Raw genomic sequence first — 27,718 nt, 5'->3', positions numbered from 1 at the left:
TTTTGGTCTCATGGTAAATATCAAACTTCCCAGAGGCGAGATAACAGTTGGCAACGTTTATCCTGCCACCCACGATTTTCTATCAGACTTCCACAATCATTTTCATTTTTGTAGCATGGTATTCAGTGGAGAATTTTTGAACAACTTTCTTTTGCCTTTATAAAAATATCAGTTTTAGGTACTGAACGTGCACATACAAATCTCTGGTAATTTTTAGCCCCCCTGCCTTTGAACAGTTAGGAGCTTTGTGAGTCTGTGACTTCTCTCTTTGCTACATTTATCCACCTCTGGGTACTACGTCCTTCCAATAGTGAGGGTATGAAGAGAGAGTAGGGACAGGTACCCTCTATAAATCAAACTTTACCTGCTTTGACCCTGAGTATTTATTTGCCCCTTTATTCAACAGACAAATGTTGAGCACCTACTAATACAGCCTGTCCCCTGGGATTTCTTGGTAAACATTACTTTTTCAGATCATTGATATCTGATTTTTGGTAACTCATTATTTGGTCTAGCCTCAGTTACCTTCTGAGCCAAACCTGAATTTGTGAGGCTCTTTTCCTAAAAACTTCTCAATTTTCCCTTAAGACTCCGGTTCTTATGTTCACACGGTAGAATGATTTTCATCTGAATATAATACAAAGGAAAAAATTTAATGATCTACATTATCTGATATACTTCTGAAGTTGCAATACATATATAATGTTTAAGCTAGATCAGGCATTATAAAATGAAATGGAAGCAGGTTCTGTTGCTAAGCAAATGCTGTACTATAGACCACAAAACAGCTTTCCCATTAAAATAAAATGAAAAGTTTGAATTCTACTAGTTAAATTGTACATTGAGATATAGTAACTCAGGCCCAAGTTCTGAATATGTGATTTTGTGCTGTTTTAAACAAAAATATTCTAGTTAAGTGATCAACCTATAAAGTGTGATATCAATATACAAGAATAAGTATATTTAAATGGCCTAAGAAGAGATATAGGCATGACTTAAGTCTTTAAAATATAATATTTATAAGCAAACGCTTATAATTGTAATCTTTATATGCAGGATGGTCTCTAGAGATATATATGAGAAAATCATTATGAAAAGTAGATGCAGAGTCAAGGGGGAAAGAGGAGGGTGGGAAGAACTGAGAGATTGGGATTGACACATATACACTACTATATATAAAACAGGTAACTAACAAGAACCTATTCAGTGCTCTGTGGTGACCTAAATGGAAAGGAAATCTAAAAAAGTGTGGGTATATTTATATGTATAACTGATTCACTTTGCTGTACAGGAGAAACTAACACAGCATTGTAAAAGAACTATACTCCACTAACAATTAATTTAAAAAATTAGATGCAGAAAGATCCTCAAAGGAAATATTATTATTCCCAGTATGTTTTAGTTCTCAAACATATGTTAAAATGAGAATAATGTTGTTGGAGTTGATTTCAAAATAATTTATAAAAATCAATAATTAATTTTGATGTTGTAGCTAGAAGAATACTTACTGTTTATTTGATTTCATTTCAGATGACTTAGACACACAGAATATTAGAAAGAGACATACAAAATAAGGGAATCTAATAAATTATTTTCCTCTTATTGTTTTTGAGCAAATTAAGAAAATGATGCTGGTGTGACCAGACCTGGATATTTTCACACACAAATTCCACTGTTTACTTAATTTTAATGTCAACATCAGAAAGCTAATAGTTTAAGTAAGTGTATGACAGCTAAACTTAGGGAGTTAAGAAGGTCTCACCCATATGGGAGCTTGTGCAATAAGAAAATCTTGATATCACTTAACCAAAAAAATCCTTACTTAAGTACAACAAGGAAATGAAAGATAAAATTAAGATATAAAGACACTGCACTTTCAAGAGTTCTTTACTTTTTGCAACTTTAAGATTAACAAAATGAAAAATGCTAAACACATGCCATTATAATTTTTATAAATGTGCTTATGAATACATTTACAGCTTTAATTACAACATACATAACACATAAACAGGTTGCTAAATACTTTCTTGAGTTCAGTAAATTCAAGAATTAAAATTAAAGCTTAAAATTGTTACATAGTAATTAATTTGGTTGAATTTATATATTCTGTACATTGTAATCTTCAAGTAAGGAGTTTATATATTTTAAAATTACTTTTTCAATAGTTGCTAATTGTATTTAGTGAATTTGTTGATTAAGATTTTTGGTATTTTTTTAAAAAATGTGCGCATTGGGCTTCCCTGGTGGTGCAGTGGTTGAGAGTCCGGCTCTCGATGCAGGGGACACGGATTTGTGCCCCGGTCCGGGAAGATCCCACATGCCGCGGAGCGGCTGGGCCCGTGAGCCATGGCCGCTGAGCCTGCGCGTCCGGAGCCTGTGCTCCGCAATAGGAGAGGTCACAACAGTGAGAGGCCTGGGTAACGCAAAAAAAAAAAAAAAAAAAGTGTGCATAAAAGGAAACATTTATGTAAAAACCTTCAGTTCAGTATGCATGAAGAAGTTAGGACTAATGAACCATGATATTTTGTGATATTTCATTAATAAGATTTTTTTCTCTGTTCTTATATAGTTTTGGTATACTTAGCAATTTTCTGCCAGGTTATGATCAACTAGTGACTAATTTTCCCTATCATTTCTTTACTCAAGAAATGTGAAATATCTTCGAGTTATAATCAGAAATGGTCTTTGGATGAGTTCTTTAACTATACTCTTAGTTTTTACATTATTGGATGGAGTAGCAGGACAAAAATATCCTGGACAAATTGGTCTAAATATTTTGAAACAATATCTTGTGGGATGACACTAAAATCTAAGGAGCCACATACATACGATCTCCAACCAATCAAGAGGATTATAATCTACACTGTTTAAGAACCTACTTGACAATGTTGTAGCTAAAAAAAAAAAAAAAATCTTAAGAAGTTAAGTCTTACTTCAAATCTTGGAGATGTTAGTCAAAATTTGGATAATCTATACTTAAAGTTATTGGGAACCATTAACAGCTATTTCATTTCACGAAATTACATCTCAATCTTAATTTGTAGATGCTAACATTTCTTATTTTACTACAGTAGAATCAAACTACTGATTCTGAGGGTTCTTTTTTTCCACTTGTTTTCATATTTTCTAGCAGTGAATAGCATTGAATAATGCAGGTTGCTGCACTTCTGACTGTGAGAATCAAATAATCTGGACCAGCCTTAATAATCTACCAGAACACACCTGTCTAGGTTCTGCAGATGGTTAGATAACCCTGATAATGAAGCAGAGACCTGTTTTGATTGATCACTTCTGGTGCTCTATTAAATGTAAATGTGTTTTGAAGATCAGTTCTGTGTGTAATGGACTAGATGAACAAGAAAGACATTAAAGGTTTGTAGGTGGGAAGAGAAATGGTTAGAGGCAGAAAAGGAAAAGAAAATGACATTTTCCTAGCACCTACTATGTTTCCATTCCTGCTCAGGACTTTTTTACATCTTCACATAATCTCCATTATAAGGAGAGGATATTGAAGCTCAGGGTTCAAGATGAAATAAAATAACAGAAGTAAAATGCCTAGATCATCCCTTCTGCTACTCATAATCATTCAAAAATTTTAACAGATTCATAAACCTGTGCTTCCTGTAGTGGAATCTGTTTAAGCCTTTAAGCCACTTTTTGCTAAATGCCAGTGATTTACACATATGAACTGTGTATTGTAATCAAAGAGTGACTTTCTAGAGGGCATTATAGATTGTTAGAGTGGGAACTTGGCTTTTTGATTACATAGTGTAACCTTTTGGCTTTCGAGAAGCCATGAAGTCATGCAGCAGGAAATTGCATGACTTTTTCAACCCTGGTATTAGCAAAGTCAGAATTACAAATTTGAATGTACCAATATCTATTCCTGTGACTTTACACTGGTCCATATTGCTACTAAATTGGAAGAGTGTAAGCTACTAGAAATTGAGAGCACATTTTCTTGGCATTAATTCTTTACTGTCAAAATACGCTCAATACAAATGCGACATTTGATTACTATTTCGTTGACTCATTCATTCAATAAATATTTTTAAAACTCTTTTTATATAATAGATACTGTGTGGGAAAAATGGAAATTTAAAAAATGATGCCTGGTATTGGGGTTACATAATATAAAGTGAAATAGACAAGGAGAGAAATACTTATTAGAACGTGTGGGAAGAATGGCAGTGAAAGAGGATGTGTGAGTTAATGGGAGAGAGACTGGGTTTAAATTTTAGTTCTGTGCATGTAACTGTATGCTTTGCACAAGTTACTCAGTTTCACTGAATGCCTATTTCCTCATCTGTAAAACAAAGATCCTACTTAACAAGCTTGTCATAAGGATTTGGTCCTCACTAGGCACACAGGACTTGATGTTATTATGGAATATATTATTATTATTATTATTATTATTATATATAAATTGCTATAATTGTGCAGAGTGGATCAGGAGAGACACTATTAAAATGAGATATTGGAAAGGATTTTGAAGTATGAACAGGGAAGTATCAAATGAGAAAAGAAGTAGTGTAAGTGCAGTGAATGATCAGTGCAAATATAGGTTCACTTTATTAAGCATGAAATGGTTCAATTACACATTTGGGTGGGTAGCAACTTTGTTAGTCCCGTAAAGTAGCATAAACTCAATGACTCACTCACTGACTTACCCTGACTAGAGGAAAGTCTGTGTGTGTTTGTGTGTGTGTAGCACTTTGAACTTGTTTAAACTTGGTCTTCTTCAGGAAAATAGGAAGAATGTTCTTCATAATCTAGAGGTTATATTCTTTCACAGGTGCATTACAGCACAGAGCGAAGCTCTTCTCAGGTAACAGGCAGCTACAGCAGACATTTTGTTGCACATGCACCAAAACATTAAACTTCCTTAAATTTTAACATTTTATGGATATATTGAGTAACAAATTAGGAAAAGTACTTAATGGTGCCAGAAAAATTCAACTGATAGACCTTCATACCTAAGATCAATATTTGATAATGTGCAGATAGACATGGTGAAATTTTGGCAATGAGTCTCTCAATTCTGATCCAGCATAGTGAACTTTCAGAAGCATGATGTCATGGGACATGGCTGGGATTCAGCAGATTCAGAAAAACTAAAGAAAAAAGACCTGGCTGGACTAGGATTAGTCATGTCACACTATGGGGAAGGTAATATAATCATCTCTACTTTACTCAGTAAGAATATGAAACATGGGTCATTAAATAACTTGCCCAATGTCACAACTAGTAAGTGGAAGAATCACGCTCTAGAAGGCATGTTCTTAACTACCACATAGTTAGCATAAGTTCAGTTTGCAGCACATTGTATTTGATATCTTGTTATAGATATCCAGATATACTGAGATATACAGAGTTAGAAATCTGGCTCTGGCTGTTAGGATAGATATATTATCTGGATATAGATTTGGAAGCATGAGTGTGGATGAGCTCTCACAAAAAAACAGTGTCTAGAAGGTTACACTTTTGACTGAAATAAGACACACCAGAGGAAAAAAAATGGTGTCTTTAGTATTACAGATGACACCCATGGTAGGAGGTGGAACAGCACAGGGCGATAACCAAATGCAGAAGAATTGAAATTTAGCAGCCAGGTTGAGATGGAAATGAAAAAGATGAAAAAAGTTAAATGGAACAATTTGAGAGGTAGGAAGGAACCCAGAAAAAGGAATGTTTTAGAAGTCAAGTCAAGAAAGAATATTGAGGAGTATAGGGTGGTTGACTTGTTCAATATAGCCAAAAGCAATGAGATCTAAAACGAGGCCACTGGAATTTAATAATTAGTTGTCATTGGTAAGCTTTGGTGGAGTGGAAAAGACTGAAGTCAGATTACAATGGGTTGAAGAGTGAAAGGAAGTAAGTAGAGATATTAAATTGTGGTTCCCTGGAGGTCCAGTGGTTAGGACTCGGCACTTTCACTGACTTGGGCCCAGGTTCGATCCCTGGTTGGGGAACTGAGACCCACAAGTCACGAGGCACTGCCCCCCAAAAAAAAGATATTAAATAAAAACAGACTTAATTCACCTGTCTTGTACTTGTAACGTCACCCAGAAATGTTTTCATTGCTTATTTCGATATTAAGACAAAAACTTCATGTCAGCCTTGTAATGACCCCCAATGGGCATCAGCCTATTGTTGCTTATAGGTTCTAAGACTTGGGAAAGAGCCACCTGAGGTGGCTTAGAGTAGAAACCAAGGTGGTCCACAGTCCTCTCAACTCAGTCCCTCTAAATATCCCAATGGAGAGTCGATGGAGATTGCTTTACTGGGTGGAGGGAGGTTCAGGCAACTCTGAGTTTGAATCCAGCCTTGTGACTTAAAACCTCTGTGGCCTTGGGGATGTTTCTTAAGCTAAGCCTCAGGCTTCTGACCTATAAAATGGAGGGAGTGATAGTGCTTATTTCACAAGTTGTTCAGATAATCAAACGAGCTATTGCAAGCAAAGTATTTATCATTGTGTCTCACATCATTAAGTGCTTAATTAATAGTAGCTGCTATAATTATTTATTATTATTATCATCTGTACTTTCACTTAATTCCTTATGATTATGCATAGTGACTTGTCATCTGGGAAACTGACTGATTTGCTTCATAGATGTACAATAATTTAGCCGTAAATAGAGATCACTGTTGTCATCCAGCATAGACACACACACACACACAGAGTTGCAGTAATAGAAAGAGCATGGGATTTGGAGTATGACAGATAAAATCTTGAGTCTGGTTACATTGCTTTCTAGCTGTTTCATCCCTGGAAAATGTCTTATCATCCCTGGTAAGTAATTTCCACATCTGTATAATTGGAAAAATAGCACTCTTCTTAGAGGACCATTATAAAAATTGTATGAGGCAACATTTATTTGAAGGGTTTTGTACTGGCACTTATTAAGTTCAATGCAAAGATACGTTTGCATTCATTTATCTTCAGGATTAAACATGAAAAATGGGATCTTAAGTCATTTCTTCTTTTTTTTTTTTTCAGTTGACACTTTTTTGGTTGAAGATATTTTGTTCTTTCTATTTTTTTTTCCCTGTGAAAAGTCTCTCACTAGACCCAAGGGTCAATATCTGTAGAGAGCCAGACTGTCTCATGAAAATATATAAGTGCAAACAACAAAATCACTTTCAAGAAGCTTTTATTTTGGGCGTGGGAAAAGATAACAGCTCTAAATAGATGAGCCATGTGCTTACCATCAGTGTTGGCACTGCCACTGGGATCTCCTAGGATCTGGTGGATTCAACATGTTGCTACATATTGCTCTTATTCTCACACTGTTTAAACCAGAACAAAATTTCCACTTCGGTCCTTTAATAATCTCATTTACCTAGTGGAACAACTGCTGTATACCCAATGTGCTAGGTTCCCTTCAGTAGTCTCATTTTATTGCTCTGGAACTTGATAGAATTTTAGTTTTAAATAAAATGGTTAATAATTCCTCTGGTGTATTTGAGATTTTTAAAAGTATTTTTTCAATCTAGTTTAATCTGTGTTTAATTTAATATATTAAATCTTAATTTAATATTTTATAATTTGAACTAATATATTTAAAATGCATTACATCTTAATTTTATATATTTAATCACAGTTTAATAAAGTTTCCTTTTAACATCTTAATTAAAAGGACTATTGGAAAGTAGTCATGCCTTTCAATTAAACTCCAAGCACTGTTGTCTCAGCGGGCTTCAGTATTCCATCAAGGGCTAGAAGCTGAAGTCCAGACAAGGAGGAAGAACATCAGTAGAAAAATGTAGAAATATTATTGGCATATCTTTCTGACCCTAATGATGTCTGTATTATTAAGAGCAATGCTAGTTGCTGTAACAGGCACATTCCCAAATTTCAGTGTCTTAAAACAATGGACATTATTTGCCTAATCTACCAATAGTGTTCCTGGTGCATATGTGGCTCTCCTCCAAATGGTGATTCCAGTACCCAATATTCCATCTTGTTGAGCTACCATCTTCAATATTTGTCACAAGATCTTCCAGAAGGTGAAAGAATGCTGAGGATCTCATGGGATGGGTTTTTATGAGCCATATCTAGAAGTGGCACATGTTATGTTTCTTCCTATTCAGTTGATCAGACATGACCACGCCTAACTCCAAGGGGTGACTGGGATTGTAGTTGAGCTGTGTGCAAGGGAGAGAAAGGAAACGGGCAGTTCATATTTAAGATGCTATTATTTGTATCCCAAAGTACATATAACATTAATTAGATATTTTATTTCTAGAATCATTTCTTTGCACCTAGCATGAAATTTAATCTCTGTGGAAGTTAAAAATCCCTGACTAAAAAAAAAGAACAACAACAAACACCACACTGTTTGAGAAAGAAAGCCAACAAAGTACATGTGAAATGTTGTTATTACTTCTGTGTGTCTGAGAAACATAGCCTGCTTCCAATCAGTAATCTCTAAGCACCAAGGTAAACAAACAGCAACAAGATGTAACCACCATACAAAATACTTTGAGGGAAATGTTCAAGGCTTTCTATGTTTGAATAACTATACTTTTGAAGGAATCAAACAGAAGGGTGTTCCAGCTCTTCAACTATTCAGTAGAGAGGCAAGTACTGATGGTTTGAAACAGAAAATACAGACATCTTAACCCACCCATCCCCCCAAAAGATAGGGTATTGTGACACAGAACCACAGATTTTCATTATGAAAGTAGCATTGAAATTTTGCTAATGAGCATATTTTGAGTGATTTGTTAAGAGCTCATGATATACAGATGACAAGCGCATTAAAAACTCTCAACATTATTAGTCACTAGTGAATTGTAAACTGAAACCACAATAAGATATCACTACACACCGTTTAGAATGGATAAAATTAAAAAGTCTGACCCTACTAAGTTCTGGTGAGGAAATGAACAAACTGGACATCTCATCCAATGCTAGTGAATGTAAAATGGCACAATCACTTTGGAAAAATATTGGGGAATTTATTAAAAAGTACACCTACCATATGATTCAGTTATTTTTTGCCAAAGTATCTTCTCAAGTGAAATAAAAGCATATGTCCACACAAAGACATGTGCATGAATGTTCACAGCAGCTTTATTTGTAATAGTCAAAAAATAGAAACAACCCAAATGTCCCATCAACAGGGCCAACAACTGTGGTATACCATGCAATAGAATACTCCTTAAAAATAAAAAAGGAATAAATATTGATACATGCTGCAGCGTGGATGAATCTCAAAATGATTATGCCAAGTGAAAGAAGCCAGGCAAAAATAATGCATACTGTATGATTCCATTTATATACAATTCTAGAAAATACAAACTAATTTACAGTGACAGAAAGCATACCACTTGTTGTCTGGGGATGGGAAAGGAAGGTTAGAATAAAGCATGACAAAAGGCTCCAGGATTCTTTTGGGAAAGTTACAGATATGTTTATCTCGATTGTGGTAACGGTGTATACATAGGTCAAATCTTATCAAATTGTATACTTTAAATATGAACAGTTTATTGCTTGTCAATTATACCTCAATAAAGATGTTTTTTTTTTTTTTTTTTTTTGCTGTACGCGGGCCTCTCACTGCTGTGGCCTCTCCCGTTGCAGAGCACAGGCTCCGGACACACAGGCTCCGCGGCCATGGCTCGCGGGCCCAGCCGCTCCGCGGCATGTGGGATCTTCCGGGATCGGGGCACGAACCCGTGTCCCCTGCATCGGCAGGCGGACTCTCAACCACTGCGCCACCAGGGAAGCCCAAGATGTTTTTTTAAGAAAAGTAATATTTGACATAAAGAATTCATCATATTCAGGTATTCCTGTCAAATTTCATAGCCAGGGCTTCCCTGGCCTGGTGGCACAGTGGTTGAGAGTCCGTCTGCCGATGCAGGGGACATGGGTTCGTGCCCCGGTCTGGGAGGATCCCACATGCCGCGGAGCAGCTGGGCTCATGAGCCATGGCCGCTGAGCCTGCGTGTCCGGAGCCTGTGCTCCACAGCGGGAGAGGCCACAATAGTGAGAGGCCCGCATACCGAAACAAACAAACAAAAAAGGCAAAAGACATGGACAGATACTTCGCCAAAAATAATATATAGATAGCAAATAGGCATATGACCAGATATTCAACATCATTAGTCATTAAGTAAATGGAAACAAAATCAACATGGAAATATCAGAAAACACATATTAAAATGTAATCTGACAATGTCAAGTGTTTAGTGAGAAAGTATAGAAACTAGAACTCCCATACAGTGTTTTTGAGAATATGATATAGTAAAACCACTTTGGAAAACAGTTTTGCAGTTTCTTAAAGAGTAAATATATACCCACCATATGATCTAGTCATTCCAATTGTAGGTATTTATACAAAATCAATGAAAATGTGTTCATACAAAGACTTGTACACAAAATCCATAGAAGATTTATTAGTAATATTCAAAACTGGAAACAATTCACGTGTTCATCAACAGGTGATTGCATACGTGTATATGTATATATATGTGTACATATGTGATGTATTCAATTAATGGAATACTATTCAGCAATAAAAAGGAATCAACCACTGATACACACAATAACATGGATAAATCTCAAAATAAGTATGCTTAGTGAAAGAAGTCAGACAAAAAAATGTACATACTTTTGTTTCTCTTTATGTAAAATTCTAGACAATGTGAACAAATCTATAGTGACAGAAATCATTCATTGTCTGAGGATAGGAGAGGGGAGAGCCAGAGGGAGGGATGAAAAAGGGGCACCAGGAAACTTTTGGGGATGATGGGTACATTCATTCTGTGATTGCACTCATGGTTTCACCGGTGTTTATGTAAGTCATGTTACATCAAATTGTACATTTTCAATATGTACATTTATTGTATGTAAATTTCACATCTCAGAAAAGCTGGTAAAGAAGGGAAGTCAGAAGAAAAAAGGCTTAGCTGGGTGCTTTATAACTTTAAGAAGCAGTGAGCTCAAGTCTATATTCCTGGTGAGTGCCTGCCGTGCCCAACTCACCATTACCAGTTGAAGGTAGACATATCTGCTTAATAGACAGTGAAGCTGAGATTATGGTTAATATTTTTTGGTGAAATCTGAGGAAGCTAACAGAATGCTTGGGAGTGGGCCAATTGGATTCCCTTGAGCAAAGCCAAGGCACAACTCAGAAATTTTTTTTCAATCTGCTCCACCTTCTAAATGAATGATTATGAATAATTTTGGATTTCTGGTGTGGAAGTATTTCGTGAAGAAACAGAGGTCCAAGGATACCAGGGAAGTGCCAGATAAATGCAGTTCTGCCACAGGAAATCTTAGAGAAATGGCAAAACTAAATGCTTGGACTCTACTGGAATTAGGATATATGCTGGGGCAAGTCAGTTCATGGAGTTGCTGTCGTGCAAGTGTCTGCAAGGAGACTAATACCAGCACCAGCTTGTTTTCTAACTAATCAGAGTCAAAGGCAGAAATGCAATGTGTTGCTTTCCCTCTCCTTCCTCAGCCCAGTGGCCTTTTGTCTTCTAACCTTCCCTCAAGGACTGATTCCTCAGGCTGAGTTGCTAGAAGAAACGAGATATCTGAAGCTCAATGGAGCAGTCCATAAAAAACCTTAAGGAAGGCCAGTTGTGAAGCGATGGAAACCATTCTGATGTTTTTCAAAACATTTCTGATTCCTCTTCCTTTAGGAGACTTGTAGAATTGTATTTCCTGCAACTGGCACAAACCCTCCCTCCCTGTCCTTTAGGGCCATGTGATTCCTTCTGACAAATAAGTTGTGAGTGTGTCATTTCTGAGCTAGAACACTTTAACTGCCCCTTGCGAGCTCTTTTCCCGTTAGCTCAGGAACTGGCAGTGCGGGAAATGGTGGCTTCTCATTCGGTCTGATCCCATAATGATTAATGAGCAGGATACCCCTTGCCTGCTTTCAGTGGCCGTTCAGCATGAGCAAGAATGAAACTTTTCTTGCTTGGAGACACTGAGATTTTAAAGTTTTTTGTTACCACTGCACAATCCTAGCTATCCTGGATCATTGTTTCAAAAGAACTTGAATTTGGTAAGTTACAGATACTGATTTTCTTGCTTTAAGGTCCTCTGTGGTAAGACATGGACTGAAGTAGAAGTAATGGTTGCTAGAGGCAAATTGATCCCAAGTCCAGAGTCAGCGTCTAGGATTTTCTGCATTAATTGGCTTAGAATATGGAAAATGACTTCATTAATACAGGAAATAGTCCAAAATTATTCCATTATAATATTTGCATTGAATTCTACATATTCAGCCATAGAAATAATAAATCACTTTCTTCTATACCTAAAATTTGGTCAAGAAACATGTAGCAACAAAGATGATGTGGGCTGCTAAACGTTAAATGTGCAAAGTTTACATGAACTGACATGAACTGAATCACCTGTGGCTAAATTTAAAACAAAGATTGTACCTCCTAAAGAAGATAAAGTGAATGCTTCCTAAAGAAGATAAAGTGAATGCTCAGTCTTAAGAATAAGGTAGCTGTCTTAAGATAAGAAGAAGACTACTATGACAGCTGCCCAAGCAAATCGCAGCACATCTTTTAAATTTTAGCAACACATCTTTTAAATGTTTGGCTCACCCAAATGTAGTAGTTAATTCTAAATACATGGAATATTTCATAAAGATACCTGAGGTTTTTTTTTTTTCTATCCCTCACTGAGGCAAGATGTTACAAATGTTCCTTTCAATAATTTGATAGACTCAAGCTTTGAGCCAGAGAGAGCATCTGTTGGAAAACATGGTAATATTTTTCCTATTTATGGCTCTTTTCAGTCTAAACCAAAACCTCATTTCTGTTGTGAACACCCATCCTTTGAAAGCACAGAAATCACAATAATGAGATTTTGGAAAAAAGGAATTGTGGAAATCACTCAACACCTCCCAGCAATGGGAAATACTTCCCTCTATCCACTAAATCCAGAAACTCTTTTCATAAACAATTCTATGGATTTGGCCCCCACCATGGCTCCTCCAAAGGGGGAGGCTGAGACACCAAGCCAGAAATGAACTTAAAGAACACACATGAGTCACTGCATTTAGAGAGCATTTTAATACCAGAGAAGTTATTGACTGAACCAAAACCACCAGTGTTCCACCTCAGAAAGATTAATAACTGACAACAAAAGTGATGTTCCAGAAATTAGACTAGACATGTATGATAAGGACAGAAAACTAAATAGAAGACCATGCATGTTTCTAATCCTCTTAATGTTGCTCAGCTATCAACATCCAATAACTTGGGGAAAAAATAGATTTTTTGCTTTTTCATAGCTTGAAAGAATTTCCACGTTCATGAAGTTGTTTTTCTCATCACTTACAGTTTAAGAACTTATAATAACTAAGCCAGAAAGAGGCAAAAACAAAATACATCTGCCTATTATCTAAAATTATGGGATCATAGATATGCTTATGACTATTTAGCAACTTCTGAAAAATAATGACTAGCTTCTATAAATACTGCTATCATTCATCTGGATATCAGGGTCTGGTAACTCTAAGTGCAATGACTACATGCCATAGTATCTTCACCAGAGGAGAATTCTGCACATTCCTCTACATAGGGGGTCAGAAGTGGAGCTCTGATTGTTTGCAGGAAGTATAAGTGACTTCATATCTTAGATAAAGGGGAAGAGAGACAAAGAAATAAGGGGGATACAAATTGTGAAAGGCCAAGAAGAAGAGTGAGTGGTCAAAGAGTTTAGATGATGTCATATTTTTTCTATATGGAAATGTCTAAAGTCAGGGATCCAGGCTGCAAACTATTATGGTCTCTTAATTGATTCCCTGCTTTCACTCTTTTCTACCCTATCATCCACTACTTCATACCCTGACCCAAAATATTGACACCTTCTACAATCAGCAACCAAAGTAATCTCCTAAAATTATATGTTATATCACATTACTTTTTCGCTGAAAACCTTCCAGTGACTCCCTACTAAAAATAAAATAGAATTTACCTTACAATACTCTAGGATACTGAAATTAATTTGACCCCTGGATATTGGGCCTTCCTCAATTTCTATTACTCTTTCCTTTGTTCATTAAGCTCCCATTACAATGACTTCCTTTCCAATCCTGGAACACACCAAACTGGTCCTTTTTATGGACTGTTGTCCTTGATGGTTACTTGTAGCTGAGTTTTCCTCCAAATGTTCACAGTCATTATTTCGTCTTTCTCATAAAGAAGTTCTCAGTTCAAATCTTATCTCTTCAGGAAGAGCTCTCTACAGGTTAAATTCCCCCTAATCATTCTCTGTCACAGAAACATTTCTATATTTTTGGTCATAATTATCACTATTTTAATTCTTATTTGTTTATTTTTTTTGCCTCTTTTAATCTGTCCTCACTCTAGGTCTAAAATAAAAGTTCTGTGATGGTACAAATCTGGATTGTCTTTTACCATTACCCAGCTCATAGGAAAGTGCCTCTCACACCATAGATACACAATAATTTTTTTGAATTAATCTAAACATCTTTTGTTCAAGTTGTGTTCAGGGAAAACTACTGAAATCTAGCTCAGCATAAAATGAGTTGAGAAATTAATGAAACAGCAAACTAAGGAAATAGAACATTTCATTAGGGAAAAGTAATTGTCTTTCTTGTTACAGCTTGGTTACATGTAGGACTTTCTGTTGCATGTTTTCCCCATTTGAGGATCAAAGAAAATTAAATACACATACAATAAAACAAATTGGCAATTTTTAAAAACACTGCCTTTGTAGAGAGTGACAAGCTGAAAAAAAGGTATTCTTATATGCACGCAGAATTATAACTCACATTTGTGAAGAGTTTTCACTCTGTGTTTTTCTAAGAAAGACTTACCAACCTCATCATAAATGCCACTGGTTCATTTAAGCCAGTTGTATGTAGTGATCATGTTGGAGGCAGAAAACTTGAAGCTTGGGTATTAGTGAGGCCACAGTTGGAGTCTCATTTAATTTCACCTACAGCAAAACCTATTTGTCTGGCCATCAGCGTGGCCCTTGAATTTTGGCCAACTGTGTACGAAAGGCATCTCCTTTCTCACAGAAAAGGGATCATGCCAAGGAAGGCAGACAAGTTTCTAGTGATCCATAACACTGACATAGACATCCTGCTGATAAATTAGTATCATGTTCTTGGACAAAAGTCAAAATTTGTGTTATTGCAAAGACAAACACCTATTACTTTACATAGTAGATATAGAGGTCTTAAAAGAATACACATTTTGGAAATAATGCTGTCTTTTAAAAATATTAAAGAAGACAATTACTTACAAGAAAATTTTAGGGAATTCTTTCCCAAAAGAAATAGGTATTTTGTAAAATGGGCAGGGTTGTTTAAATGATCCTTGACTGGATCAGGTTTGCTCAGAAATTAGGTGAGGCTGCTTATACTGGAATCAGCGCCTGCAGCTTAACAAAAATAAGAAGAGCAGATAGCCTTAAAACATGATCTGTTAGAATCTTTTTAATGATTAGATTCTATTACTGACATACATAAATATGTGAAAATGCACTTTGTTATAGATGTAATTTATGCTTATACATTCTAAAGTTTATTTTGACTTAGCATCATGAGAGAGGGATAGAGAGGGTACCCCATCCCATGCCATGTATTTAAAGGGCCCCACTTTGGCCCTCATCTGGCTATGTTCCTCCCCATAGGTGAGGGGCCCTAGGTTCCAAAGGTATGTTCTCATCCATAACCCATGTACTCCTTTCTAGATTATTCTACACATTCTGGGGTCCCTAAATTTCCAGCCCAAATGTCACTGAGATTGTTTCCAAGGCCTGTGTGAGTCTTCCAAAGTCTGTCTTCCTAAAGGCAGAACAAGTGATTGCTGGTGAATTCCACCCTAGATATTGAGGATGTCGATAAACATGGAACGGCTGGCTGGAATATCCTGATGTATGGGTGTAAGATCTCTTTGAGTGTGACAGACAGCTGGAGGTGAAAAGAAAAAGCCCATCAAAGTGGGCCTGGATACTGGGATTGGGCAGGTTCATTCTACTCTGTCATGTTCTGATGAGGAACTAGCCTTTCCAGTTTTAATAAAGATTTGTTTGTCAAGGTGGAATGCTAGAGCATATTTTATACAATAGTTTCATAACATGTCATAACTTTTAAATATTTAAACATATGATATGGGAGCCTCCATGTGTATTCTTGCCTCAGGGCTTGAAAATATTAGGAGGAGGTCTGTCAGAGTATTTACTATGTTCAGAACTGTATTAGAAACTGAGCTTTAAGAGTATTTGTGTATCTGACATTAGGTTGCTGTGTGTCTCCTCCCAGAGCTGGAAGTCTGCACTCTGGTGTATCCAGACTGATGTAATTGAGGGCAGACTTAGTGTTCTGCTCACCTCTCCTTGGTATAGAGATACGTGTGAAAAGTGCATGTGGCTGCCTGAGAGGGAAATGGATATGCCAGAGAGTGACCTGGGGGCCCCAAAGAAGCCTTGTGTGTTGGGATAGATTCCATTATTTAAAAATACTTACTGTTCCTCCTTGGTAGGACATTGTAGTTCTGCAACCATTGAAATCAGACTTGGCCCTGTGACTTCCTCTGTCAATGAGATGTAAATGGAAGTAATATGAGCACTTTCTGGCAGAATCTTTATGATCCATTACATGGCTCCACCATCTCTCTACTACAAGATCAACCAAGTCCTTGATAGGAGCCACTCCTTCAAACTATCCTGTAATAAAGACTGACATTGAGTGGAACTGCTATGACCTTCAATGAATATGCAGCCCAAAGAAGAAATAAATCTTTGCTGTTATAAGTTATTGTGACTTGGGTATTATTTGTTACTGTTGCATAACTTAACCAGAAATAAAGGTGAGTATAATGAAGACACACTATGTGAACTTATTAACTGGAGGCCACAAGGATCATGGGTGTCAGCAGCAGATGCCAGTGCACAAGGATGGGTATGAGTTTAACATGTTATACAACAGTGGAGAACAGCAAGAAAAGAGGACAACAGGTGGGCATGTGGACCAGACACCCCTGACCCGATTCCTGGACTATAATTGAGCATCAGAGATGAGGAACTGCAAAAGCAACAGGTGTAAAAACTTTAACTGAGTCAAAAATCTGAATTGAATTCATTTTAAAACCAGATGTGACTGTTACCTTGAACTGATAGGAAATTTGCCAATACCTGGCTTAAAGGCTGCAGAGCTATGTTAACTTTAATTTTTTAAGGAAATAACTACTACATTTTTGCAAATCCAACTTTGAGACTGCAAACTTGAACCTATTACAATAATAGTCTCTAGGTAATATTTCTGAGCCCTTAGAAGTTGCAACACCTAATGAAGAGGTTCTATCATCATCTCAGTTTTATCGAGGAGTAAACTGAGGTGCATGTGACTGTTCCTTTGCCCAGTCTCACAGCCCAAGCCCACAAGCCCAATAATATCATGCCTCCTACCTACCCATCATGTCTATGTCCTAATCTACTGAACCCTGAGCATAGCCTGTGTGAGGCTTGGTAGTGGACATATAATGTCACCGCCATCCAGTTGGCCGAATTTTTCATGTGGGGATGCAAGATAGAGGTGGAGGGAGGACATAATAATCACCCCTTACATTTGTGTAATGCTCTCATCTTGTCTCATTTATAATAATGCATATTCATCAAGTAAGCAAGGTAGAGGTTACTGCTTACATTTGATAAAGTAGGAAATACATTAAATAGCCTACTCAGAACCAACTACCTCTGCTAGGGGCTGAGGACAGGAGCACAGAACATGTTCCTAAGAATCACATAATTCCCCAAACTCCCAGTGACTCAAGAAAGGGGTCGTATTTTCTCTATTTTAAGATCACAAACAAAGATATTACAATATTCACAGAACTAAGAGAGATTATGTAATTTCCATTTTAAATAGCAGTTAAAAATCCTACGAGGAGGGCTTCCCTGGTGGCGCAGTGGTTGGGAGTCTGCCTGCCGATGCGGGGGGGGGCCGGGTTCGTGCCCCGGTCCGGGAGGATCCCACGTGCCACGGAGAGGCTGGGCCTGTGGGCCGTGGCCGCTGAGCCTGCGCGTCCGGAGCCTGTGCTCCGCGGCGGGAGGGGCCACGGAGGCGGGAGGCCCACATACCTCAAAAAAAAAAAAAAATCCTACGAGGAAAATGTGTGGACAACTCTGTAATAAATGTTTGACTGAAAAATTTTTATGAAATACTGAATCAAGGCTTGGAAGTAAGTAGGTTGGTATAGATTAAACAGGACCATTGTTGAGATGACTCCTGAATCTAACTGTGAATCTAACTGCTAGCCATCTCTCTCTAGAGCTTCAGATCTGCATTTCCAAAAGTTTTGTCCGTTAACTCTACCTGGATACCTTGTCAGCCCTTTAAATAAATTCATCCCATCTTCTTCCCACAACCTGCTCTTGGTCCCGACTTCCTCAGTTCTATAATATTAGCAGAATTCTCTCAGCTACACATTACAAGTGCCTCAGGGTTATCTTTAAATCTTCACAGCATTTAGTTACTTGTCTTTAGATTCTATCTCTTCCATTTGTACAAAAAGCCATTCCTTTCTTTCCAATCTTACTGATACCAGACTAGTTCAAACCTTCATTAATTCTCTTCTGGATCATTAAAATAATCTCTTGGCAGATCTGGACAGCTATAACTCCTTACTCTAGAAATGCATATTTATTATTACTGGGCTAATTATGTTTCTAACCACAACTGTAACACTACCATGCTCTTTTTTAAACGTAATCAGATTTCCATTGTTTGTGGAATTAAATACCAATTTTTGTTTCCAAATTTAAATTCAAGAATGGGAATAATACTTCTTTAACATAATGATAAAGTTTCTTTTTCTGCATTGCATGTATTATCATCTCTAGTGAAAGTGAACTACTTATTTTATAAGATGCCCTATAGTTTCCCACTTCTACTCCTTTTGTTCTTGCTTCTATAATTGGAAATCCTTTTTCCATGTCTACCATAAATTATTCCACCTTCAGGAAGGTATCCCTGCTCCTCTCAGGAAGACTTAATATTATCTTCTGGTAATATGAGAGATTTACCTTCATAAGTCATTGCTGATACAATCGCAATTGATATTATCCTCATATAATCATGACTGACATATAAGAAGTTTATTTTTAAATCAATCATGTGAAATATAGCTATAAATATAAATAGCATGCATTCGAACCTTGCTTTATCATTTAGGCCTAAAGCCCACATAATACTGTTAGGTCCTAGAGAAGAGAGTTTTTTTTTTCACCATTTTATTCTATGTAATATTTTATACCTAGATTTTATGTGAGAGACACTTAAAAACTATTTATTGAGGTGAATTAAAAAACATTACCCTAAAATTGTGGTATAATTTCTAACTGCCCCAGATATAATTGAAATTATTACGTTACCCGCTGCCAATAAAAACATGAAGTAAAGAGACTGGGACTACTGAGGAATAAAACTGCACTACTTCATTATTTTTAAAATATATATTCTGCATTAATAATGAAAAGACAATATTGATTTTGGATATAATCTTATAAGGGGGATGATTAAGAATTACAGAAACCTTTTGTTCTTGTTGGTTTCCTATGACTCCCATGAAAATTTGAAACGGTGTTTTATTATCCTCAAATCATTTATAGAGGCTTACATAAATTTTAAGGCTGGAGCCCTGCCCAGCATAGCACCAAGATCAAAGGCTTATTTTCTAGTAAATTAGAACCCAAATCTTTATACCACAAATTTACAAATTTATGGAAGTATTAGCCATGAAATAATCTGTCATCTGGTCATTAGGTTTCAACACTGAAAAACTTAAACTGGGTAAAAAATAAAGTTGATTAGGGTATCAGAAAATAGATCTATGAGTGACTATGGAATCTATGATTCCAATTACATTTAGACTTTGGATATGTTTATAGAGTGAACTGTAACTGTCCACAAAGCTCTGTTTAAGAAAGCAGTGTATTCCTTAGGTTATATCTTAGTTCAAAAGCCACAATATTTAATGAATATGTTGTCAAAATTGATCAACGTTTAAAATGCACTTATACTACAACTGAAAGTAAAAAGATACTATGGGTATAAGTCAGCCATCAGAAGGGTATAACTGATTGGGGATGAGAAGTAAGAGGGTTATGTAACATGGAACCCCTGTAGGAAGAAAGACCAAAATTCAATGGCTGCGCTGAGGACATAAAAGAGCAGGCAGGTCAGGGATAGTTCAAACAAGGACATGAGCTGAAGTCCATCCTGGGGAAGTGCTCTGTACAACACAGCACCAGTTACTGTACAGTGATTGTGGTGATTGTACTGCATGATAATCAGTGTTGCCTTCTGTAGTAGTCTTTAAATATTTTAGTTCCTTCAAGAAATCCACTGAAAATTCTACAATTAGAAAATGTTCCATTAGCACAAAATAGCTGAGAAACACTGCCTTAGTCACTTATGTAACTGCCAATAAAATATTTCATAATCAGATTTTAAATCAGTGCAGAAAGAAGAGCCTGTAGACCTTATCTGGTTGGATTTTTAGGTTTGCCTTTGGACATAAACTGCTAAGTATGCTTAAAGAAAAATTTGGTATAGACAAAAAATCTTTAGATGTTCTTACTATTTGCTGAAATATTAAAATATTACAGTAAACTATTTTATTTTATTAGAAAAGGTGGTTTTGTGGACATTGTAATTTTCAAATGCTTGCTCTATAATAAGAAATAAATGTGTTATTTAGCATTGTGCTAATTAGGATACACAAATGTTTTAACTGTTGAGATTATTAAAAAATAGTTGAGTGCTTCTTAGTGAAAACTATCTTAAAATTGTTTTCTGGTGTTAATAATTGCCTGTCAATAGAGAGTAAGACTCTTTGGAGATGATAAGATACAGGGAACAGAGAGCGGGAGATATATTTGGCTATTTGTATGTGGCAAAAATAAACACCGGTATATTTTTCAGTGAGGTATTTGTCCTCATCAGAAGAGTTAAAGCTGTTTCTAGGCTATGTTGATAAAAACATTGAAAACACTAATTCAATTCAACATAGTACAATCTTGAATACAGAACTATATAACAAATTCAGTATAGGATCTTGGTGAAACTGAATACAAGTTGTTTTAATGTTCCTGAGGCAAACAACAGAATTCAAGGAGAATGATTCATTTAAGTAAAAGTCCATAGTAACATAAAAATATAATGTCATTTAAAAGTTGAATAACCATGATACACATCCTTCAAAACCCATCTTCTCAATAAAGACTTTCACCACTATATGGGTCCTCAAAGACTATATGAGATTAAAAATATTATTCTAAACCAAGATGTCAATAGTTGCAAGTAACTTCTTACTAATAACAAAAATCAGAAAAGCTTAAAAATGATATACTTTAAGAAGAAAAAAGTTATTTGGGGATATTCAAATTTATTTTTGTACTCATAATGCTCTCATTCACTAATATGTGGAGAACTTTATTTTATACATTTATGTATATACACACACACACACACACACACACACACACACACACATATATATAAACTTAAAGAATATGAAAGTTTTAGAGAGTGAATTAGGAATTGTGTATCGTCCACAATATTTACTCATTGGAATGTCCAGCCTGGTGAAATCACTATGTGTTTCATGAAAAGAAGCTGAGAAACACTGGTATAGACAGACAGTTTTTGTTTGTGAAGGTAAACTATCTATTTTTCAACTAAACTGTAAATTTTTCCAGGGAAAGATACATGACTTTGATTTATTTCAATATCAAGTATAGTGTTAAGCACATAGCAGTCTTTTAAGAAACACAATAGAACCAGATCAGCTAATACAGTTATTTGTTAATTACTACTAGAAAAGCTGAATTACAAATAACTTATTTTACAAGCCTGAGGGGGAAAAACATGGTTAGATAATACTGGAAAATAACAGGAGGTGCTAAAATCTGAGAAAAGCTTCTGGGACGTTATGAAAAAAATAGAAATGTGAATTTGATGAATAATTGTAAAATGAAATTGGTAAATATAAGTTGCCTGAAAAAATGTTCCCAGAAAACATTTAGACTAAAAATTAGGCTAAGTTGAGAGTAATGGTGATTATTTGCAATTATATATATACTTATCCAATATAATTAAAAAATACCTATTCATGTAATAAAACAGAAATTGATGGGCTGAAACTATATGAAGCAGCAGAGTATAGCTGTTAAGGACACAAATTCTAAAGCCCAATAGCCAGGGTGTGAAAACTAGTGCTACTTCCTATCTGTGTGACTATAGGGTAAGTTATGCTAAAACACTCCGTCTCTTTGTGACTCATTTCTCCTCATTAGTAAAGTGGTGGTAGCAATCGTATTTGGCTCACTGATGTGCTGTGAGGTTCACATTAGTTGATAAATAGGAAAGCATATAGAAGAGAGCTAGGCACATAAGCTCTGTATAATGTTTGCCATTATGAATATCATTTTGCGTCATTCTTCACTTAGCATTATACCAGTGACTGAAAGAAGTACTTAACAAGTGGATACACATATGTGCACACACACACACACACATTAACCATAGCATTTTAATTAGGAGAAATGACATTATCAAAGTAAAGTATACATTTTAAGATCTTATCTAAAAAGTCAATGCTAATAAGATATATAGAGAGAGCACTGAATTTTCTTTCACTTGATGCATAAATTTTGTAAGAAAATAAAATATTCATCTAGTGAATATCACTTGATTGAATATTATTTTGACTATTATATATTTTTTAAATTTTAGAGATATACTCTTCCTTAAAATGTGTTTTTGAAAATAACATTTGTCTATTTTCTTTTCACCTTAACAATCACCTTTTTAAATCAGTATGTGATCTAACACATATATCTTTCTTTTTTTTAATTGATTTTTATTGGAGTATGGTTGCTTTACAATGTTGTGTTAGTTTCTTCTATGTAGCAAAGTGAATCAGTTATACGTATACATATATACACTCTTTCTTAGATTTCCTTTCCATTTAGGTCACCACAGAGCATTGAGTAGAGTTCCCTGTGCTATACAGTAGGTTCTCATTAGTTATCTATTTTATACATAGTAGTGTATATAACATACATCTTTCTTTTATTCCAAATCATCTCTGAGGGAAATTGATAATTGTTAACATAAGTGTGTATGTGTGCTTATATTTACTTGAAAATATGCATTTTTACACATGTTACCTTAGGACAAACACCAAAATATTAGCAGAGGTTAACTCTGAAAGAAGAGATTAAACATGATTTTTCCCGTTTTGGAGTTCTTTTGTGTTTTTCTTACATTCCAAAATATGTATTATAATCTTGGATTTCTTCCATAATATAGAAAAATGTTACGTTTTAGAAAATAGTAGTTGTTGTCAAACCCATAGTTCATTCAGTCTAAGGTTTTCAGAAAACAGATATGGCTGCAAAGCTTGATCAACATCAAAGAGAGGAATATTTTCTCAAAGTCTTAATTTCATTTATTATGTTTTCTTGTATCATACATTTATTTAAACATATGGGAAATGATATATTTTTTGAGACTTACTTCAAATTATTGGCAATGTCAATCTATGAAAAAGACAGGTATTTTTTTCCCCCATGAAGTGAGATCGTTTTCAATCTGCCATAACATGTGCCCACACATCTTCACTCTGAAAATGTAGTATTCAAGCTAAATCAGGGCAGATTATTCCTTTTTGACTTTTACAACTGTTATGTTGCTGCCAGAAGTCTTCTCGGCATTTGCTTTGAATTCTGTCTTCAGTGCATCTCTCACTGCTTTTGCACAGATCTGGGAACACCCGAGGTAGCTGAGTCTAACCTGTCGCCAATATGCCACCGTGATGTTGTGAGAGTGGAGTCCCTCCTGCCGAATCGCAAAGATGAGGTCAATGTCAGCTCAGTGTGCAGCCTACCTTGGGAAATGATATTGTTAGTTTGCAGTAATACTTGAATATATAAAATAAAGGCTATAAAGCACTTGGGGAAATTTAGTATGTTAACTTCATGTTATACTTTTTTATTGTGTAATATTAGTAATGAATTCCATTAGTTTCATAAGTATGCTGCCGATCGGGTCAAGAGATCTAGTTTGTTTGAAACTTAACTCACATTTTTACCCTTTATGCTTTCATATTCCAAGATTTGGTGATGTTAGAGAAGATAGGCATTAGCCCCTCATAGACAATTTCCTTTTACATGGAGAGTGCCCAATCTGTTTATTAATTGGCCCACTTGGCTGTTAATTCTCAAGGGGGCTGGAACTATGTTTTGTTCACTCTTATATACCTGTCAATTGGTCCTGTGCAAGGCATTTAACACTGACTTGATAGAATGGAAGTTTCCATGCGTTAGCTTTCTTGATGTTTGCCCACAAAAACCTGATCTGTCCAAAGTCATCCACATCTCATTAATAACATCTCTATCCTGCTGTAGTCTCTTGGGCTATAACCTGTGGATTTATCCTTAATTCCAGTCTTTTCCCATATCCTAACCATCTCTATATCCAAAACGTATTCAGAATCCGACTTCTCATTGCATTCACTATGGTCTCAGACTTCTCCACTCTCATTTGGATTATTACAATAACATCTTGATTTCCTGCTTCCATTCCTCTATGCTTGAATTCTATTTACTCTAGTGCAGCCAGAATCATTTTCTTAAAATGGAAATTAGTCCACATCCTCCTTTTTCAAAATAATTAACAGCTCCTATTTCACTGAGTAAAAAGCCAATGGCACACAAAGTTCTACCCAGTCTTGCCCTGAACCTCTCTGACTTTTCCACCTACTATTCTCCCCAACACCCTCCTCTCCAGCCATCTGGTCTCTTTGCTCTGAGTGAAGGCTGCAGGAGCCTTAGAAACATTGCACTCTATCTGAATATCCATAAGACTAAATCCCTCACCTCAAGATTTTACTCACTTGTCATTTTCTCATTGGGGCTTACCTTACCATCCTATTCAAAATTTCAACCTCCAACTCATTGCTTGCCCCCTTGGTTCCCTTTTACTTGTTCAATTTTTTTTTTCCTACAGAATTTACAATATTCTAGAATACTGTATCTCTATATCTACCTATCTCTCATCTATCTATCTCGTCTAGTTAGCCTCAGTCTATTAAAATATAAACTTCAAGTCAGGTTGTTCTTCCCCCCACCCCTCTGATTTATCTCAAGTGTCTAGTACAGTGACTGAAATATATTTGATGAATGAATGAATGAATTGTATTGTCTTGTGTAAATGTGTAAAGTGTTTGTTTCTGTTATTAAGGTGTAATTGCCACCTTATTTCATATATGCCAGTATTTTATTTTAGTGCAAGATGTCACTGACCTTATTTGTTTATTGAATATTTATGCAACCACGCTGACTGTATCTTTTGCTTCATAATAAGGAATACACTGGTTAGGAGAATCAGAGGGATATGAATGTTGGGGCAAAGCTCAGATAGTGGAAGCAGTAGTTGAATATATTATAAAATAGTTCTGATAGCAATGTGTTTAATAATCTAGTGACTGTCTAACTGATAAAATGTGATTTTAGGTTCTTAGCACTTCATTGAAGGAAACTACTTTTAAGGTTAACAAATAGGACAAGAATTAGTGAAACTATTTAAAATTCACTTTTTTGCAGCCTTGAAACACATAGTCTCTCACAAAAATAAACTGTTTTATCATGGAAGTTAATTTAATTTATAAATATAACCCTAAACAAGGTAAATATTCATAATGGTTGACCTGTATAAGCAAGTAAACAAATACATAAAATAATAAATATATGTTTTTATATAAAGGGCACATTCATGTTAGATGGTGATAACATGTGCTTTTCCTGATTATAATGTAACAGAGATGTTAAATAGTCATGTTAACTAATTTTAACAGAAAGTATAGTGTAGGTATTATTCTATTTTCAGGTGAGGAAAGTAAGGAGTTCAGTCAATTCCCTAATGAACAAACAGGTGAAATCTGCATGCCCTTTGTTCCCTCTTTATTCTTTCACCAATATTTTTCAACAACTATCTTCTATTATCCATACCTTCCTCTTACAAGATCGTTTATTTCCATTTTCAATATTTTCTGATTTTTCAGCTGTAATTCCACTTCACCTGATGACTTCTGTCTTCACAGGACTTCAAAAAACATATTTTTCTTCTTTGGTCCAAACCTTATCATGCTCCCTACAAATATAGCATTTAAAGCTAATAATTAACTGACAATGTGAATACAGAGTTTCTTTTTTAATTATAGTTTTCTGAAGTATAACTGATACGCATTAAAATGCACATATATAAAGCATTAGCTGATAAATTTTGACATATGTATATACATGTAAAACCACCACCACAATCACCATAATAACATATTCATCAACCTCAAAAATTTCTTTGTGCCCTCTGTTTCTTTTGTGCATCCCCTTCCCTGTCCCCCTACCGAAGACAACCATTGATCTGTGACTGTAGAATAATTTGCATTTTCTAGAATTTTATGTAAATTGAATCAGGCAGTATTCTTTTTTTATTTTGGCCTCATTCTTTATCTCAACATAATTACTGTGAGATTCATCTGTGCTCTCTCACATATCAATAGTTAATTCCATTTTATTGCTGAGTGTTATTTCAGTGTACAGATACATGACAATTTGTTTTCCATTCACCTGTTGATGGACATTTAGTTGGTTTCAGTTTTTGGCTATTGTAAATGAAGCCACAGTGAACGTTTATGTACAAGTCTTTGTGCAGACATATGTTTTCACTTTTCCAGTGAATACAGAGCCTGGGTCAGACCATTGGGTAGGTTTAAAGTTTTAAGAAACTGCTAAATTTTCTCCCCAAGTGTTTGTGCCATTTCATATTCCAACTATCAGTTCATGAGATTTCCGGCTGCATCACTTTTATGATCAGACTTTTTAATGTTAGCCATGCTAGTGGATGTACAGTGGCATCTAAATGGTTTGCATTTCCATTTCCCTAATGACAATGAGACTGATCATCTTTTCATGTGCTATTTACCGATTGTACATATTTTTTGTTAAGTTTCTGCTAACAATTTTGCTCATTGTGATTTTTTTATTGAAGAGTAGCATTCTTTGTATATTCTAGTTGGAAAGCTTACATTGGATATGTGTTTTGCAAATATTTTCTAGTCTTTGGATTGTCTTTTCCTTTGGTTAAGAAGAAGAAGAAGAAGAAAAGATTAGATTGGAGATAAATAAACTAGAGAATAGAAAAGCAATAGAGAAAAATCACCAAAGTTTGGTTCTTCAAGCAATAAAATTGACAAAATTTTAACTAGACTGACAATGAAAAATAGAAACAATGTAAACTAACTTAAATAAGAAATGAATGCAGGAACATTAGTACTGACCTTACAGAAATAAAAAGATTATGAGACAATACAATGAACAATTGTACACAAACAAATTAGTTAAACGAGATGAAATGGACAAATTCCTAGATTACACAACTTGAGGCTGAAATGCTAGAATTCTCTTGCTCTACTGCAGAGCAGGGTCAGTAAACTGTGGCCCCTGTGCCAAATTCAGCCCTCAGCCAGTTTCCTATTTTTTTTTTTTTTTTTTTTTTTTTTTGCGGTACGCGGGACTCTCACTGTTGTGGCCTCTCACGTTGTGGAGCACAGGCTCCAGACACACAAGCTCAGCGGCCTTGGCTCACGGGCCTAGCCGCCCCGTGGCATGTGGGATCTTCCCGGACCAGGGCACAAACCC

General features: G+C 35.7%; 1 protein-coding gene across 1 annotated transcript; it reads right to left on the bottom strand.

Moving 5' to 3' along the window:
* Positions 1-23,590: 23,590 nt before the first annotated feature.
* Positions 23,591-24,922, bottom strand: LOC309797491 (ATP synthase subunit epsilon, mitochondrial-like; the record flags this gene model as incomplete). The annotated part of the gene is made up of 2 exons (XM_082646005.1): positions 23,591-23,890; positions 24,916-24,922. The coding sequence occupies 2 exons, from the start codon at positions 24,920-24,922 to the stop codon at positions 23,679-23,681; spliced, it is 219 nt and encodes a 72-aa protein (XP_082502131.1). The 3' UTR covers positions 23,591-23,678.
* Positions 24,923-27,718: the final 2,796 nt, after the last annotated feature.

The sequence above is a fragment of the Mesoplodon mirus genome (assembly GCF_964341445.2).
Source record: "Mesoplodon mirus genome assembly, contig: HAP1_SCAFFOLD_631, whole genome shotgun sequence".
Classification (NCBI taxonomy): Eukaryota; Metazoa; Chordata; class Mammalia; order Artiodactyla; family Ziphiidae; genus Mesoplodon; species Mesoplodon mirus.
The sequence above is the reverse complement of the archived record's forward strand: the minus strand, read 5'-3'. Positions and strand labels throughout refer to the sequence as shown.